The sequence below is a fragment of the Saccostrea cucullata genome, unplaced genomic scaffold (assembly GCF_032062105.1).
Source record: "Saccostrea cucullata isolate Sc308-1 unplaced genomic scaffold, CSIRO_AGI_Scuc_v1 ctg955, whole genome shotgun sequence".
Lineage (NCBI taxonomy): Eukaryota > Metazoa > Mollusca > Bivalvia > Ostreida > Ostreidae > Saccostrea > Saccostrea cuccullata.
This window is the reverse complement of record NW_026928431.1, coordinates 26,345-44,436: the sequence shown is the minus strand read 5'-3', so window position 1 is coordinate 44,436 and position 18,092 is coordinate 26,345. Positions and strand designations below refer to the sequence as shown.

At 34.2% G+C, this 18,092-nt stretch overlaps 1 protein-coding gene across 1 annotated transcript in view; it reads left to right on the top strand.

The window, feature by feature from the left end:
* Positions 1 to 4,023: 4,023 nt before the first annotated feature.
* LOC134277555 (uncharacterized) overlaps positions 4,024 to 18,092 on the top strand; it is a 28,011-nt gene continuing 13,942 nt past the window's right edge. The window contains exons 1-10 of the mRNA XM_062759883.1: positions 4,024 to 4,083; positions 4,270 to 4,371; positions 8,594 to 8,687; positions 8,966 to 9,033; positions 9,235 to 9,353; positions 9,724 to 9,799; positions 10,342 to 10,901; positions 11,461 to 11,588; positions 11,811 to 11,960; positions 12,308 to 12,523. Coding sequence (XP_062615867.1) covers positions 4,057 to 4,083; positions 4,270 to 4,371; positions 8,594 to 8,687; positions 8,966 to 9,033; positions 9,235 to 9,353; positions 9,724 to 9,799; positions 10,342 to 10,901; positions 11,461 to 11,588; positions 11,811 to 11,960; positions 12,308 to 12,523 — 1,540 coding nt within the window. The 5' untranslated portion in view covers positions 4,024 to 4,056. The remainder of the gene's footprint in view (positions 4,084 to 4,269; positions 4,372 to 8,593; positions 8,688 to 8,965; positions 9,034 to 9,234; positions 9,354 to 9,723; positions 9,800 to 10,341; positions 10,902 to 11,460; positions 11,589 to 11,810; positions 11,961 to 12,307; positions 12,524 to 18,092) is intronic.

The following is an 18,092-nucleotide window of genomic DNA, read 5'->3' as shown; positions in this document are numbered from 1 at the left end:
AAATAAGCAGGCACGTAGCAACCGGGGGCAGGGGGGGGGGGGGGGGCTCCCCCACTTTTTCCATTTTTTCCAAACTCTACTATTACTATTGCAAATGTTCATTGAAAGGCTGGTGCCCCCCTCCCCCCCCCCCCGTTTATACTACGGTAAAGTTATATAAGGGAAATGTAGTATTATATGCCCAAAAATTTGTACCAAAATAAATCAGCACCTAAAAAAATTGGCCTCTACCAACCCCACCCCCCCCCCATTCACGATATAGTTTGGGCAATTTTTTCTTCCATTTTTTTTTTTTTTGGCTTGTCAACTTCTCCGGTTAAGCAAAAAAATTCACTTTCAAAAACGATGCTACGTGCCTGATAAGACATATTAATGTCAAACCTTATGAATAACTGCAATGTTTATTGAAGTGTGACCAATTCATAGAAAAAAAATAAAATCTTTCATGTCTTTTCCATTTTTGACGAAAAAAAATCATTTTTTTTCTTTGTATTTGTGTTCTTTACATTTTACGAAAGCTCATTTTCGTGGGGTAAAAAAAAATGAATTTTTCGCGTTATAACGCGTAACTTTCGCGAATAAACGCGAAACTTTTGCTGTTTAACCAAGACATTTGCATTTTAAGTCTTAACTTTCTTTTGTGTTCTTTCCATTTCATTTGTACTAATTAAGAACTCAGCATCTTCGCTAGCCAAGTGTTTCTGATACGCTCCTCTCCTCATAAACCCTTGGCCTACGGTGAAGTCAAAAGACAGGATTGATTTCCGTCACGTGATCTCGAATCTATCAGGTATGCTCAGATTGCGTCATCGCCAGAAATAAAGACACGTGTTAAAAAAGATTAAATCAAAGTTTTTTCAAAAATAATTAAGAAGCAATAATTCAGTTATGTTTATTCATTATTTATAGAACAAATTTCAAGCTTCAATATAGATTCTTAATCACATATTTAGAGGATATTGGATGACACCATGGCTATTCATAGAATTGAATGTTATCTTACGGATCGTTGTTTACTTGCGTTTTTTCATTTCCGAGATTAAAGAGTGAAGATGTATCCCGAACGCAAATATCGTCATTTACAGAAAACAATTGCTGATTGGTCGACCTGGGTGTACTGAAATCCAATCAGAACTCTGGAAAAAAATCCTGATTTCTATGAACACCGTAGGCCAAGGGTTTATGAGGAGAGTAGCGTATCAGAAACCCTTGGCTAGCGAAGATGAGAACTCAGAAAAAAGTTACATCCTATGCGGCGTTTGACGCTAGAAAAGCGTGAAAAAGCAGACAGTATGGCGTCTGCAGGGGGTTCCTTTAGAGAAATCTGTAAAAAAAAAAATTTTTAAAAATTAAAAGCTTATGAATACCACTCATGAAAAATTGTTCCAAATAGATTAACAAACAGCAAAATGTTTACTAAAGATAACGGTACACCAGCATAAAGTTAGCAGCATACAATAAGTTGAAAATTGTTCCACAAAATTGGGTCATCCAGAAGTTGAGTGGATTTGGTATGGACACTAAGATATCAGATGATTACCAGGAGATATGAGAGTCAATGGCTGTTTGTTATTTGATTTTTGACTGGGGGACTACTCCTGTGGCAATCTCTCAAATCCTTTTAGTGATCAAGAATTTCATATCTGTGCAAAAATGGTGCGCATTGCACAGCTGGAAATTGGTCTTCGGACAAGAAGGTCATTCAAGGTTTTTTTTTTCATGAAACCAAGAAATTTGTCAAGCCCACTGCTTTGGAAATAATGGCATATCATATACACTGGTACCGATCCTGCAAATGTTCAATTCACAAATAAAAAACAAACGAAATCGCACCGAACACATTCAAAAATACATGTCATTGTAGAGGAGTCAGATGTAGTGTGATTACAATGCAGGGATTAGCTCATGCACTGAACTATATACTAGTATAACACACGGGGATTAGTACATTCACATAACATATCAATGTAAAAGTAAAATATACTAGAGGATTAACGAATTTAAGAAATCCTGGTGAAATATCTCGCTTAATTAGCATTTGCTGGATCAGCAAAATAAATCTGAAATAAGAGATAGTCCTCATATGTTACATTATTACGACACCTTTCACTAAAGGATTCTCATTGAAAATCGTTACTTTTGAAAGCTAATAGAAGATTTCTAATTTTTTTTCTTATGTGACAACAGGGACCTATATACCACATATGTATTAGTATATATACAGTGTAGCTCCCTGGTGACAATCTACGATTTGGAGTTCAACACTTGGCAATACATCAATTTTACATCCAGCAAACGGTTGTTTAAATCATTTGATTGTTACTACTGTAAACAATGTTATACCCAGCAATGTTGCGAGAATCAGATTTTGAGCTTCCTAGAATACCCCAAACCCCCATCCCACCCCACAATTTTTGTGGATAATTATTCTCTAACATTTTTAAATGTCTGGACTCGATCATTTTAAAGCCTAGTCGAACCCTCAAACAGGGGCAAACGAGGATTTTCTTTCCCTAAATGCAACGCGCGAAAGCGGAAGTGGAATTCAAGAGCTCTTAATATCTTATTTAATAAATAAATATATTTTTTAAAAATCACAAACATACAAAAATGAATTGTCTACATTGTTTTTTCAATTAAAAAAATTAATAATTTTTTTTTCGTTTTTATTTACCTCATTTCTGAAGCACAAAAGTTTGTTTACAGGACAGAGGAAATTCGGACGGGCACACAAGAAAGTGTCGAAAAATAATAAATAACATGTTAATTACACAAAATTTTTAATACCGGGGAAGGGAAATATATGTAGTTCAACTTCAGACAAACCATTGTTTGTTTATTCATCCGTTTTATTAAATTATGAATTAAAAAAAATCTAGTTGTATCAAGCATGGAGGCCAAAGCACAGAATGCGCTAACTTTGGGAGAGAAAAAGTCTCGATTTTTGCAATAAACATATACTTTTTCGCAATACATTAATCTCTTTAAACATCTTTAATCTATCAAAGAACTATATGCGGTATATTGCATATGTTTGCCCCCACAAAAGTCAAATTTTGAAAACTTCCTGAAATGTGCTGAATTCAATAAATTGTACGAGAAATATAAGTTAACAAAAAATATTATAGTACCAGAGCAGTGTATTCACAATTTCTGTTTTTATGACATCACAAACTAGTCCGATTTTATATCCTTTTTCAGAAAGAGGACAAAATGGACAAAATTTCAACAATTCAAGCTTTAAAATTTATAGAGCGCATGTGTGTTCAGGAACAATTTTGACATATTTCATTGATATTATCATTCTACAAATTATATCAAAATATTTATCCTGAACACACATGCGCTCGGTGACTTTTATTTAAAATATCGACGAAATATGTACATTTTTCTGCAAAATGCATAAAAAACTGAAATTTACGTCATATTTGTGACGTCATTACGTACATATGACGTCATTACTTATGAAATTATTCAGTGCTTTGAAGTCAGCATATACTCCCCTGTTTAAGGACTTAATTAAATATTACTCCATCAAAGTTTGATTTTGGGGGGCAAATGTTGGTTAATACCGCATATAGTTCTTTGAGTATAAACAGAGCTACGAAATAATCCATCACTTTTCTCGAGCATATTTTGTGGATCACACAAACGGCACTTTTTTGAGTGTCTGCGCATGCGCGTACCCCGTTTGAGGTTACGGGTTTCCTACTCCCGTTTGGGTGTTCGACTAGACTGTTTAATTCAAGAGTGAACATAAATTAAAAATGTTATCCTCCGGATCGATCTCATAGGTTTATCGTATTTCTCTCTTTCCTCCTCCTCCTCCTCCTCCTCCTCCTCCTTCTTCTTCTAAAACTTCTTCTTCTATCAATTCATTGTTATATGATTAATGCTTATTTCGTTCCTCTAAATTCTAACCATCTCAACTATAGATTGGCAAATATATTTCGTTTTGTTGATAATTTTAAATACATTCTTAAAAATAGATTTGCTCTGATTGGCTCAGCGCAGTGAGGCGCCATTATTCGAGAATGTAAACATCAAAAGTCAGATATGGAGAAAATGGCCTCTTTTGGACAGGTTAAATACAAAATTTTTGACCATTTTCATTTTTGTGTTCTAAAGATTTTTACTCATGTTGAGTCAATCAACTATATTTCTGCTGTTCTGCTATATTTTAAGTACCACTATAGATAAATGACGACTGACAGTGACCACTAGTGACTGTGTTTGAACTAATCAACGTACTTATCTTTCTTTTTGTAGACAGAGTATTCACACGACGAACAAGAAGCAATACAAAATGCACTGAGACAGAAACTAGGACCCGAATTTATAAGTCAGCGTGCTGGAGCTGGGGGACAGAGGGTAAATACATATACAACCTCGGCAGTGTCTATATACACGACCGTCGTGTATATAATTTCAAAGACTATTCGCACGACCGTCGTGTATAAAAGTTCAAAGACTATTCGCACGACCGTCGTGTATATAATTTCAATGACTATTCGCACGACCGTCGTGTATATAATTTCAATGACTATTTCCACGACCGTCGTGTGAAACATTAAACATGCATTGTATTTATCTTTCCTTGTTTGAGTGCGAGACGGTTCGTCCCCACAGACCATTCGCACTGAGGTGTTTCGTCCCAATTAAGACGGTTCGCATGTACGACCAATTACTTGGTTACATGTATCCGATGTATGTAGTAATTGTCACTTGTTGACAGAAAATTGACTTTTGAACTTTGTTGTATTAATTAAACCATTTGTTTCAACCAATTAAGGATATGGACTCTGTGGAATAAACAACACGAACAAATGACCTGACGCACTGATTTAATTCAAACATCTCAGCTAAAGCCAGTGGTGCTGATATCTTGTATAATTGGGGAAATATTGAGAACAAATGATGCACAATCTAAATAAAATGAAAATCTCTCTAGATCTCTATATTAAGAAATAAAATCGAGAATCTCTCTTTATATTATTGTATAAAAAAAATGAAATCAATATATTTTCAAAGGGCACTAAAATTTAATTTTCAAAAAATAATTGTAAAACCTGTTTTTATGATATGTTACTTCCAAAAACAAACAAACAAACAAAATTTTATTAATAATTCTCTTAAAATTTGACTTCACAAGCAGAATCTCCAAATTATAGTATAGCACCTTAATTACAAAACTGCATGAATCAGACGCTAAATAAACGTTATTATATCTGCACGTGGATAACTATTTTATACGTTTACTTAATTTTGATTAGTAGAAGGTGATTTTTTTGTGAGAACCGTAAAGGAAGTGGAAAGTTTCCTCTGTTCATCATATAAAGAACATAAATTGCTCTCGATTATACCAACTCCGTTTTCTTAAACGAAATAAAAACAAAAAACAAAAAACAAAAAAACAAAAAAAAAAACAAACAAAAAAAAAAAAAACACGAACGTGCTTTCAACGATGTCATGTTATTGTATGCTCACCAATATTACCTGATATGTGACATTATACAATGTTTTATTTTAGATTTTCCAAAATACATTGACCTAAATGGCAAAAACCGATAGAATATCAAAATATTTGAGCAGTGCAAGTCAGGCACAATCTGAAAAAAAAAGCATAGGAAAACTAAACCTGGTAAAATTGGAAGCGGGCATGTGGAAATTGTACTCTTACAAGCCCGAAGGGCATGTTAACTCTAAGGCATAAGCCTTGGTATAATTAAATTAAATAAAACCCACAACATAAAATGTACTTTAAAGTCTTTGATTTTCCATCTTAGTGAAGTAAAAAAATTAAAATTTTACTGATATCTTATTTTACCGCAATTTCCAAGGAACTCTTCTGTAAAAGAGACACAAAAAGTGTACAGGTTGAAAACAATTGGCGAGACAAGAAATTGACAGATTGGATTTTCAGATTATTCTCTTGGCATGAAAAGGCAAATAAGAATAAAATAACTTGATAAAATTCTGGGCATGTAAATATTTGTTCGGGCTTGCGTAATTGGTGATCACACCTGCCCGAAGGACATGTGCTGAAAAAAAGATTTGGCGAAGACTGAATAATGCGTGAAATACTCACATTACCATGATTACAGGGAAAAAAGACTTTTCATATACTATATAGATCTGCAGAAAATGAGAAATAAAAGAATTTGCAGAATAGATTTTGTTTTACTTGATTATATCGTGAATTTCGACCCAGTAGACGCCCGCTGGATTAGTTATGCTTCAATGCACCCATAAAATTGCACCACGTCAGCACACAGCACCAGTCAAACTGGTAAAAATTGTGACAAAAATTCACCTTCTTTGGTCGGCTCAATAAAATGACTGTTCGGACTGTTCAATAAAATAAATTCTTGGTTTGTAGAAATAATACATTTTCTTCTTGATTACTTGGCTACTTACCGACTTTTTTGCACGCAAAAAGGGGGGGGAAGGAGGACTGGCGACTTTGCAAGGTCAAAAGTAGATCTATTCACACAATGTGATCATCAATGCTTGCTTATGTTGACAGATTGTTTTTTATTGAAAGGGGTGGTATAAAAAATTCTTCTGTATGGGAAATATTTTTGATAAAATATATTTGATTTTATTTATTTTCTGTCTCCATAACATATTCTTGAAAAAATCTCGATTAAATGAAACTTATTAAAACAAAACACACACACAAGAAAAGGGAAAATAAGAAGCACAGTATTTATAAATTGTTTTAATTTGTAGCCCATGCACGTAATTTAATACACTGACGGGTATAAAATAATTAAATGAAGGTATATTAGATCTGGAAGTAATTTTGGGGAACGTAAGTAAACTGTACTCTTTCAATAAAAATGGACATAAGGAATAATCAGATATTTGAAGTTTTTTTATTTTATTTAAGTTCAAAACTAAACAGCAAATTCTGAAAAATTAATAATGACGTCTTCGATACGAAGTTCGAAAGGTGCTGGTCTCGAGAAGTTTGGGGACGAATTTAGGGTACACGACGATAAATGCGGTCGTGTATGTGCAATTGCTATATGCAAGACGGTCGTGTAAATAGATTTTACTTAATATCTATGCACGACGGTCGTGTATATATCTCATTACTTTGCAATAGCTATTTGCACGACGGTCGTGTAAATAGACTTTCCATTTAGTGTGCACGACGGTCGTGTATATATCATCGGCCATACACCTCAACATTTCCCTATTTTAGTATCCTAGCGTATTGTATTTTCGACATATTTAGACGTAATTTATTAATTTATTGCAAACTTAATACATGCTGAAAAACTATGGGCTTAAAATGTTAGCATATGTGTCTATGGATAAAATGATACAACCGAAATTGCAGTTTTGTGTTTATTTTATTCATAATGCCATAATATGGGGAGGGTCCATTTTTACCTACAAAAATATTACCGTCTTGTGTTTTCGACCTAAATATAGTATCAATGACCAAACAGTATTGGCTTTAGATATCCGTTGGATATTCCAAACAATAAAAATATGATTGTCAGTCTTTCAAAAAAATATTGAACAAGTTTCATATTTCAGTTGCAAATACATTTATTCGTTGGTTGAACCCATTTGTCAGAAGCTGTGCATTTCCAAAAGAAATCAATAAAATAACGTTGCATTTTTCAGTAAAAAAGCGCCTATATCTAAGGGAGAAAAAAATTTGTTTGATCCACCCATTCATTTCAATATTCATGCATCTCTTTGACAGAGATCTTGATTTTCATTTGAGTAAATGTCATCAAAAAAACTTTGTAATTAACCAATTATGGCTTTGATTAATCAACAGATAAAATGTGCATTAGTAAAAAGACTAGAATTTCTGACATCGGACTAAAACCACGGAAGGAATTCCGTTGAAGAATTGATTATTTTTGGTATTTTCACTACAGTTGTGTTTGAAAGGTATTTTTCCAAGTGTAGGAACCAAAAATAATGTTCTACCGCGCGGTATCTGCACGAGAAACAGATTGGGAAAAATAGGTCGAAAATACAATACGGTTGAAAATAGGATACGAGACAATATTTACCTAATTACAGATGCGGCATATCTCTTCATCTAGTCATCTACCCATAAGGCTTAAGTTTGTTGATGGTGCGACTATTATGGCAAGTCCCATTCAGCTAAAATAGTTTTCATCGATCTCTTCAAACCTCACATGAACATCATGAACATGACATCACATGACCATGATGAGTTGAAAATATACCAAAGCGAGAACAGTGCTTATTTTTTTAAAGATTGTTTTATCTAAATCAGCTTAGTTTGTTTTTTTCTTGAGCTTTTGTTGTTTTAGCAAGAACATGAAGAATGTAGTTTGTGACTAGATGCAATTCACAAATCATTATTGACGAGATAAATGGGACCAATTGTTAATATAAAAAAAATTCAATTCTTGTTGATATGGTTAATAAGATCGTTCAAAATGATTGGAATGGTGGAATTGCTATGGCTTGTAAATTATAAAGATAACTTTTCATATTAGCATGATTGAAATTAGTGAAGCAACCCCCCAAAAATGTTATCTGTATACAGTTTATTGTTAATTATTAATCAACTGGTGATGACAATATTTTGCAGCTTGCGTACATAGAAGGATGGCGTCTCATCAACCTTGCCAACGAGCTGTTTGGGTTCAATGGCTGGTCCCACTCAGTCTCTCAACAAACTGTCGGTAAAGTTGACGTACTTTTTTCCTATCATAAAAGACTACAATGGATTTTATATTTCATTGTTTCTGTGCCTTTTTCTTAATATCAATGTAAGTTACAGTAAAACTCGGTTATAACGAAGTCGCTGGGACCTAATTCGTTATAACCATATTAGAAATTCATTAAATTTGTATAGCTGGGGAACCAAGATGACTTCGCTATATCAGAAAATTCGCAATATAAGTGTTCATACTAACCGAGTTTTGCTGTATCTTCATCCTATGTACTTTCGTTCTTGCAGACTTTGTTGACCACAGTGGAGGCAGATACTACGTAGGAGTCAGTGCTTTTGTCAAAGTTCAGCTGAAGGTTTGTCACAAGTTTCCGATTCAGTCACACATCAAATCGTTTTGCCATTAATAGGATTGATTAGAAAAGTTACAAACACATCATGTAACAAGACCTCAGAAGGATTTTAAATACACTAATTATACAAGAAACTTCAGCATATAAGCATAACTAGCTTATTTTTTAATTCTTCTATAAAGGTTTGTTTTTTTTTTTGGATAGGATGGTGTGTTCCATGAAGACATTGGATATGGTGTAAGTGAAGGAATGAAATCCAAGGCTCTGTCCCTAGAGAAAGCAAGAAAAGAGGCCGTCACTGATGGGCTAAAGCGGGCACTTAAGTGAGTAGTTCAAGGGAGTAGTTCAAGAGGGCACTAAAGTTAGTAGTTCAAGCAAGCACTCAAGAAAGAAGTTGGCACTCAAGTGAGTAGTTTTAGGGGCATTCAAGTGAGTAGTTCAAATTTTTCATGTTAAAATACAGCTGAGTTTTAGTTTACAGTCAGACAAGCATGTAGAAAAGAGGACAAGGTGTTCTCTGTAGAAGATCATAAACCCACCGATTTAATTAATGTATGCAGTACATGTATTCTTCAATTTGTTTGAAACATAAGTATACAGTATAATTCACCCTCGTCAACATTACATTGTATTTTTCTTGCAGTTTATAGTTTAATATAGATCTATTTACCGGGTATTATCTTTTCTCTATAGGAGTTTTGGGAACTCAATGGGTAACTGCCTAGCAGACCGAGATTATCTGAAGTGTATCAACAGAGCTCCTAAACCAGTGAGTATACACTATACAGCATTACAGGGCTTTTCTAAAATTTAGCTTCCTCTTTTCAAAATTGTAATAGGATATATGATGCTTGTAAGTAGTACAGTAGTGAGGGCACACTGACACTTTGTCTTTTGACTGAATCTTTACACTGTAGACACCGTACACAATATAGACACACCACACTATGTAAACACCCATACATTATAGCTAGACACCCACATTCTGAAGATGTCACACATTGTAAACACCGACTCATTGTAGACGCTAGCACATTGTACACACCCAAGTATTGCAGAATTGTTACAGGGTGCACCTTTCCACAACATTTTTTAACTGACAGTTTCTAGATTATATATGTCAACCATCTGTACTTGATTTCCTTTGTTTAATAGAAGGAAAATGATATTTCAGACTTTAGTAAATAATGTTATTATGGAAAAGTAAACCTTTTGACTTGATTACATTGCATGCACCTACACCTCATCAATACCGTTCCTTAGTTTTAAATAATTCTTGGATGATATATTTACTTCAGTCTTTACTTGCAGACAGCTAGAGTGTATGATCTGGAAGAAATGAGGAGGACAGAACAAGACGTGGCAATAGAACAGGCCAGGAAATCCTCTAATATCAGAAGACTCTCCAATCACAAGCTAGCTTCTGATCAGACCAATCAAAACCTTCCTAGTAATCTTAACATGGTGTCAACAACCAATCAGACGACAGATTCCCGAGACACAGGGATAGGTTCTAGAGACAATATAACAGCCACCACAAGTAACTCCTCCAACGAGAACTTATCTAAAAACATCACTTCACGAGAGACAACCAGAGTGTCGACAAACGTGGAGAACATTCGAGTGACGGGGAGACAGAGTTTACCAAGTAAGGAGAATGTGAACCCCCGGGACCAGGAGGTGGTGATCAAGTCAGAGTGGGTGTCAGCGGAGCTGGTGCTTCAGAAAGAGGAGGACCTGCCCCCTCAGGAGTTTGTCAGGAGGGGGTCACTGCCCCTCAATCACGGAGTGGGAGGGACCGGAATGAACCTCAGACACAAGAGGACCCAGTCCACTCAGAGAGTGGAAAATGAACCCGTCAATACTGCTAGGTATGTAGAGCTACAGTCCACTCAGAGAGTGGAAAATGAACCTGTCAATACTGCTAGGTATGTAGAGCTACAGTCCACTCAGAGAGTGGAAAATGAACCTGTCAATACTGCTAGGTATGTAGAGCTACAGTCCACTCAGAGAGTGGAAAATGAACCTGTCAATACTGCTAGGTATGTAGAGCTACAGTCCACTCAGAGAGGTCAATACTGCTAGGTATGTAGAGCTGTCATATAATTATATTTTAGAACCATTTGGCATAAAATAATCATGTAAGTCAATTACTTGATCATCATCTTAACCCCCCACCCTCACCCCCAACAAAAAACAGAACACTTTACTGTTTACCTGAATTTGTAAATTAAGAAGCTTGATCTAAGTCCCATGACTTCTATGTTCTCTGCTGTTCTGCAAATGATTTTTTTTACCCAAGGCATGCTCATTGATGATACAATATTTTTATGAAGTCAAGTAATTTTTTTATTTAAAGTTTTATCTTGGACAAAGACATTGAAACATATTCATGGTATCAATATATAGTTATTTGATTTATTTCTACAGTAAAGATGGTGACAAGGAAGATCTTAAAGCCAAGCAAGAGAGATTACAGCGACAACATCAGAAGCAGCAGGAGTTCAAACAGAGGCTAACAGTCAAACAGACAGACAATACAGCCCTCAATATTATAGGTAATCTACACATATTAAATAAAAACCTGTGGTTAAACTGCAGGATTTTGTAGTATCATTTTCTTTATTTCAGTTAACAGTGTTTAGAGTATTTCCTATCTGTAAAATTGTACTGCATATTAACATGTAATTAAGGCTTGATTTGCTACTCCTGTAAGATTTCTCTTGTGTCTTGGGTGGAAGATCGGTTTTGTGGATAAATTTCTTTTTTCCCCTTTGTAGGACCTCCTGTGGCGACCTCTACACCTGCCTTTAATGGCCTTGGTCCTCCAATCCATGCCTCCAGTCCCAAGGTCATCCCAAAGTCACGACCCCAGAGCAGCTCCGAACCCTCCCCGAATCAACCAGAGCTCCTCCCCGAGGAAAACTTTGGTAAATATAAACATGATAAATGATACAAGCTTTGTTGTTTGCAATCATATTTACAGAATTTCCAATTTTGATTTATGGTCAGGAAGTTATACTAATGAATAAATTAAACAGGTTCATTTTTCTTGATTGTTTTTAATATAAAAAAAAAACTAACAGTATATAACCAATCTTGACCAACTTCTTTCCAAAATAAGAGCCTAAGGTTTTCTTGAACATGTATCTTGAATTATCTTTGAATAAGGAAATGACCTAACCTTGACTCGACCTTTCAGTGGCCTGACCTTGATTGTTGACCTCAGTCTGATAAGGTTTATTCTGAGTTTATAAGTTATCGGTTTTTATTCCAGAGGACACAGACCTTTGGAACAACTCACTAGACATAGAGAGCATAGATCCATTCAGTGATAACACAGCAGTGGAGGGGGGCGGCAAGAAACCACTCAACAGAAGTAAGACTCTCTATACCTCCGAGTCCAAACCCTCAGGGCGCCCCAACACAATGACCAATCACTACCCTGTTACCAAGGCAACCGGTCAGTTACGACAGGTCACAAGTTACACAGGTATCAAATCTATAACGAGTGTAACCATAGCAACAGAAAAGTATGTCAAGGCATATTCCTTATGTTCCTGCCCCCAAAATATAAAAACTTTAAAAATTTCTCGACAACTACTGTTTAAGTAGAGTTTTTGCGAGGATTTAATTTTGGCATTATTAGCGAGGGTGCTGACATTGCTAGAATTGAATATTGCTAAAAATTAATTGCGTATTATTTGTAAAACTTCTTAAGTTAGCATTTTAAAATCACTAAAATTACTTCTTGCTAAAAATAAAATACCAGATTTTAGGTAGATCATGGTAGATATTGCTAAATATGTGTCTCGCTAAAAAAAACTTTATTCGGTAGTAACCAATATTTGACCCTAAAATCAAACTTTGATGGAGTAAAATTTAAATGTGTTTTAAAATAGGGGGGGATTCATGCTAACGTCAAAGCACTAAATGTTTTCGTCAGCAATGACGTCATGTGTTTGAAATGACGTCAGGAAAATGACGTAAAACTAAAATTTCCATGATTTCTATAGGAAAATTTAAAAATGGCGTCAATATTTTGAGTAAAAATCATCGAGCACAGGTGTGTTCAGGCTCAATATTTTGATATAAGGCCATCCTTAAAAAAATCTTTTTTTGCAGTAACGCGCCTCCTCATTTTAGATATGAGTAGGTAGGTAGGCTTTTTTTTTTGTTTTTTTTTTAGACAAAATGTCAGAAATAAATTTCGATTATATAGAGGTCCATGTATTAACTATGTCTTAGATTTCACCTTACTAATCAAACAAGAAAATTAAAGCATTCTAAATGAATTTAATCCTTTATTGCCCAAATATAAGAACACATCAGTTCTTTTTTAAAAACGGCGTAGGTGCAATTGAGACGTAAAAAAATATCAATCGGATAAAAACAGAAAATGGATATGTAAAAAAAAAAAAAAAAAAGATTTCTGAACCGATAAAAAAAATCCAGTAGGGTGGATTTTGGTGAGTTGGTCGCGTTACCGCAACAAAAAAATTTTTTAAGGATGGCCTAATGTGTAGAATGATAATATCAATTAAATATGCAAAAATTGTGCCTGAACAGACATGCGCTCTATAAATTCTATAAATAAAATTGTTGAAATTTTGTCCATTTTGTCCTTTTTCTGAAAAATAATGCAAAATCCGACGAGTTTGTGACGTCATAAAATAAAAAATTGTCAATAACCTACTTTGAAACTATAATATGTTTTGTTAATTTATATTTTTCATACAATTTATACAACACATACAATACAACACGTTTTAAGAATTTTTCAAAATTTAATTTTTGTGGGGGCAAAGATATGCAATATACCGAATATAGTTCTTTCCACTTCTAAAGTATTCACAATATCAGGGTTTGAACTGACCATAAAAAGTCCTTAGATTTTTACCCATTCCTGAAAATTTGTTTTAAAATGCTGAAACAGCAGAAAGTAATGGAAAAGCACTTTAATTAACATGTTAAATCCTCTAAAAGTGGTATAAAAATCTTAAAAAGGGTTTTTTTTGACTATGTGACATAATAAATATACTCTGTAGGAATTTTACTCTTTGTTACATGTACATGTATAAAAAAAAAGGGACAAAATGATTCACAATCATGAAAATTAAAAAAATTGTTTCATTTGAATGTAAATTAAATTCTATAGCCAAGTAAAAGATATGGAATGTCCTTTATATATTCAAGTAGGGATTAAAATAAAAGGTCAGAGATGAATATCTTGGTTTACAGTAGTGTGAGGCCACAATTTTTCACTAGTCATTTTATGCCAGATCTTCTTACGCAGAGTGAATACGGCGCAGATCTAAGAAGTCTGATTTTTATTAGATTGATATGGCAGTTAAAAACTCAACACAAGTTTTAAAGACAGGCAATACGTTTCTAAATAATATATAATTTTTTAAAAGGTTTTTTCATTGAAGTAATGCTACTTTTACAAGTTAACTCAAAAAAATTTGAGGCACCTTACCATTTATGTCAGATACCAGGGACGGTGCATCGTCTCAAGCCACGGTCCGGAGTCCGCTTATATAGCTCTCTCCTACCCGTGGCTGCTTGAATATTCACGCCTCTCTATTGTGACATCATATTCAGTCAGTGGCAAGTTTTGTTTCCATCGCAATCCAAATCAACATCTGACGTCACCAGTATACAATAAATATTTCCTTTACTGCGATTGGATATTGAAAGGTCGCGATAAAGTTCATCCTTCGACTATACTTTACTCGCATTGGTCAATATTTTAACGAGTTACGAAGAATTCTCTCCTCATTGAACCACGGCCAGAATGGGAGAGGAGCGTACATTTTGGCCGTGGTTTGCGACCATGGGGACAGTGTTGCCTATAAAATCCTTTTGGAAATAACTTAAATGGCCAAAATCAAAAATTTAGAATTGTAAATTTTTAAAGACAGCTAAAACACCACGTAAGAAATTGCAGAGTAATTATAATTTTAAATATATTTTTTATATATTACAAACATATACAGCAAAACTTGTGTATTACGAACAGGGATATTGCAAATTTACGGAATTTAGCGAAGTCATCTTGGATCCCCAGCCATATAAATTTAATAATTTTCTTATACGATTATAACGATTTACGTATATAGCGAAACAATTTCATATGTCCAATGACTTCGTTATAACCGAGTTTTGCTGTTCAAAACAGATATCTGAGGAACATATCATTTGACCTTAATGAGCTTCTGACTGACGTAAGTCCTGATCTTGCTTTTTGTTTCCAGATGAAGTCAGCAGTGTACAGAAGAGGAGAAGGGTGGATGTCTGACAGGAGACTTATGGACATGAGTATGTGGATGGACGTCAACTTTAATCATTGTGTGACAGAAATAGACTGAGGCTCCTACGGGTATATAGAGCTGAGGGAAGGTTACCTCTGTGTGTTACATAGTGTCAGATTCTCTATTGTCAAAGATAAAAGAGAAATTCAAAATATGTAATAATATTATTACAAGGATAAAATTGAAAAATTGAGGTGTTGAATACACAGATGAAAGATGTCATGTCAAACCAAAAGAATTCCAGATCATCTTTTTGGATTTCCAATCATTATAAGCATAAGTAAACTGTCTGTTCAGGAGTGTTGTAATATTAGCTGTTTAGTGACTTCAACACTTTTTATTTAAAAAGTTTAAGACAAAAGAAACAGGGAAATGTTTGGACTTGCATGAAATTATTAGGACTTACATGTAACAAAGGGCACTGTGATGAAAATTTAAAGATCAACGCATGTGCAATTCATCAATTCTTTTTTAATTTAATAAATGTATTGTTGTTTTAGGGTCAATAAATTTAAGGCCCTTTAATCTAGTTAAATAAATTTAGATTATTCAATCTCAATATTACTGTTCACCTTTTGTGCAGTTTTTTATTGTATAATGTACTTTGACTATTTATTAATGTTATTTATGTACATTAAATTGTCTTGCTTCCGAGGGACTTGTTTACAGGTGACTCTAGAATTAATTATTGTTAATAAATCCCAATATTACACTCAGAAATGTTTGTTTTGATGCAATGTTAAACTTATTATTTATGAAACACCAAATGATAATGACCAAAGCTTCAGACTGTGAATAGCATACTTTAAGGCTATCTATTCCTCAGTTAGGAACAATAACTCTTTAATTAATTAATTTTATTTAATTAATTGGATCATTCCTAGAACCAATTTCTCTACCCTTAAATGCCCATCAAGTACATGTACATATTTACTCTGATATTAAATGAAAGCATTTTACAGTAAAAAAGGATTGCCCGTGTTTCATCATTAATTATTACATGTACCTCAATTTTGTTTTTAATTGTATGAATGCTCATTTTAATTTCCTTTTATATTGTGAGATCAAGGTTATAACTGGCTCTATATAAAAAATTATACAATCATGTACATTGTACTTGACTTGTATGGAATATAAAGCATTTCGCAAAATACACTGTCAGGTACAAATCATTCCACTTACACCTAACCTGTTTTCTTTCCCTTATCCTTAATTTAGAGGAATTGTTTTGGATGTATTTATTTACAGGTGGTAATATAACTTAAGGAATTTGGTTTTATAACATTGACCACACTTCAGACAATTTTTAGCGGTAACAGTGTGTAGTGTTATTACACTCTCTCTGTTACCCAGTACACAGTTCTAAGGAGATTATAATTGACTAAGTGCATGCTGTGACCTTAAAAGGAAACTACAGCTAACAAACTTTAATAAGCAGTTGAAGTGGTTCTTCACTTTAAAGTGATGTCTGGGCTCCTACAGGGTTCCACACTAAGTCCTTGTCTGTGTATTATAAACAAGGTCATCTTTGTATTTAAAGGTACATGTATTTCATTCCTGGGGCAGCTTTAACCAATTATGGGATTTTTTTCTCATTCAGTTTCTTGAATGTATGGAATAAAACTTTTAAGAAAAGTTTGTTTTGAGGTAATACGCATAAGAAAAACTCGGTCACTTCTCCCCTGTGGCCTTAAGAACCATCACTGTCTCCTTCTGAAGCTTCAGTCAGTGGCTGAAAGTGCTATCACTACAATGTAATCGGGACTTTTTTCTTGTATAACTAGATTAATTAAGAAAGGGATTGATGTTATATTTTACGTCTTTTGTCCAATGTGTTAACACTCATCGATCTGAAAGAATAATTGTTTCATTTCTAGGAAGATGTTAAATAGATTATCTCATTGTAGCCTTGTGTTCATAGGATTTATATTTATAGGATTCTTCTCTTTCTCACAAGGTAAGTCTCCTTTCTTTTAAACTGTGTACTAAATGTTAATCTGTTATCTTATGATGGTATTTTGTAGTAAATACAGTACTGTATGCTGATCGACTTTATGTAGCTGTTACTAGTGTTAGATTATAATACACCTTTTTGTGCCCCGCTTGAAAAGTGGGGAATATTAATTTGGGTCTGTCCCTCCGTCCATCTTTCTGTCTGTCTGTAACACTTTCGTTTCCACACAATATCTCGAGAACCCTTTGAGCTTTTGCAATGAAATTTTGCATAGCAACTCCCTATGGACTAACAAAGACCTCTATTGATTTTGAGGTCAAAAGATCAAAGGTAAAGGTCATAAATTCGCAAATTCTGTCATAACACTTTCGTTTCCGAGCGATATCTTAAGAACCCTTTGAGCTTTTGCAATGAAATTTTACATAACAACTCCCTGTGGCTTAAGGAAGACCCCTATTGATTTTGAGGTCAAAAGGTCAAAGTTCAAGGTCATAAATGTGTACATTCTGTTTGTGTGTAACACTATCATTTTCAGGCGATATTTCAAGAGGATTTTGAGCTTTTGCAATGTAATTTTATACCAAAAGTCCATAGGACCTCTCTCACCCCTCTTAAAGTGTCCAGCCCCGTTTGTTTTGTTAGTATTTATCGTATTACATGTCGCTATTTTTAGCACAGGGGCATGTCAAGGAGAGTTATTTCGTATAAAACAGGTTCTCGGCGGACTTTATATTCTTGTACATCTATTAGAACTGTTTAATAAAGATTAAATTAGACACATATATTGTGTAAAA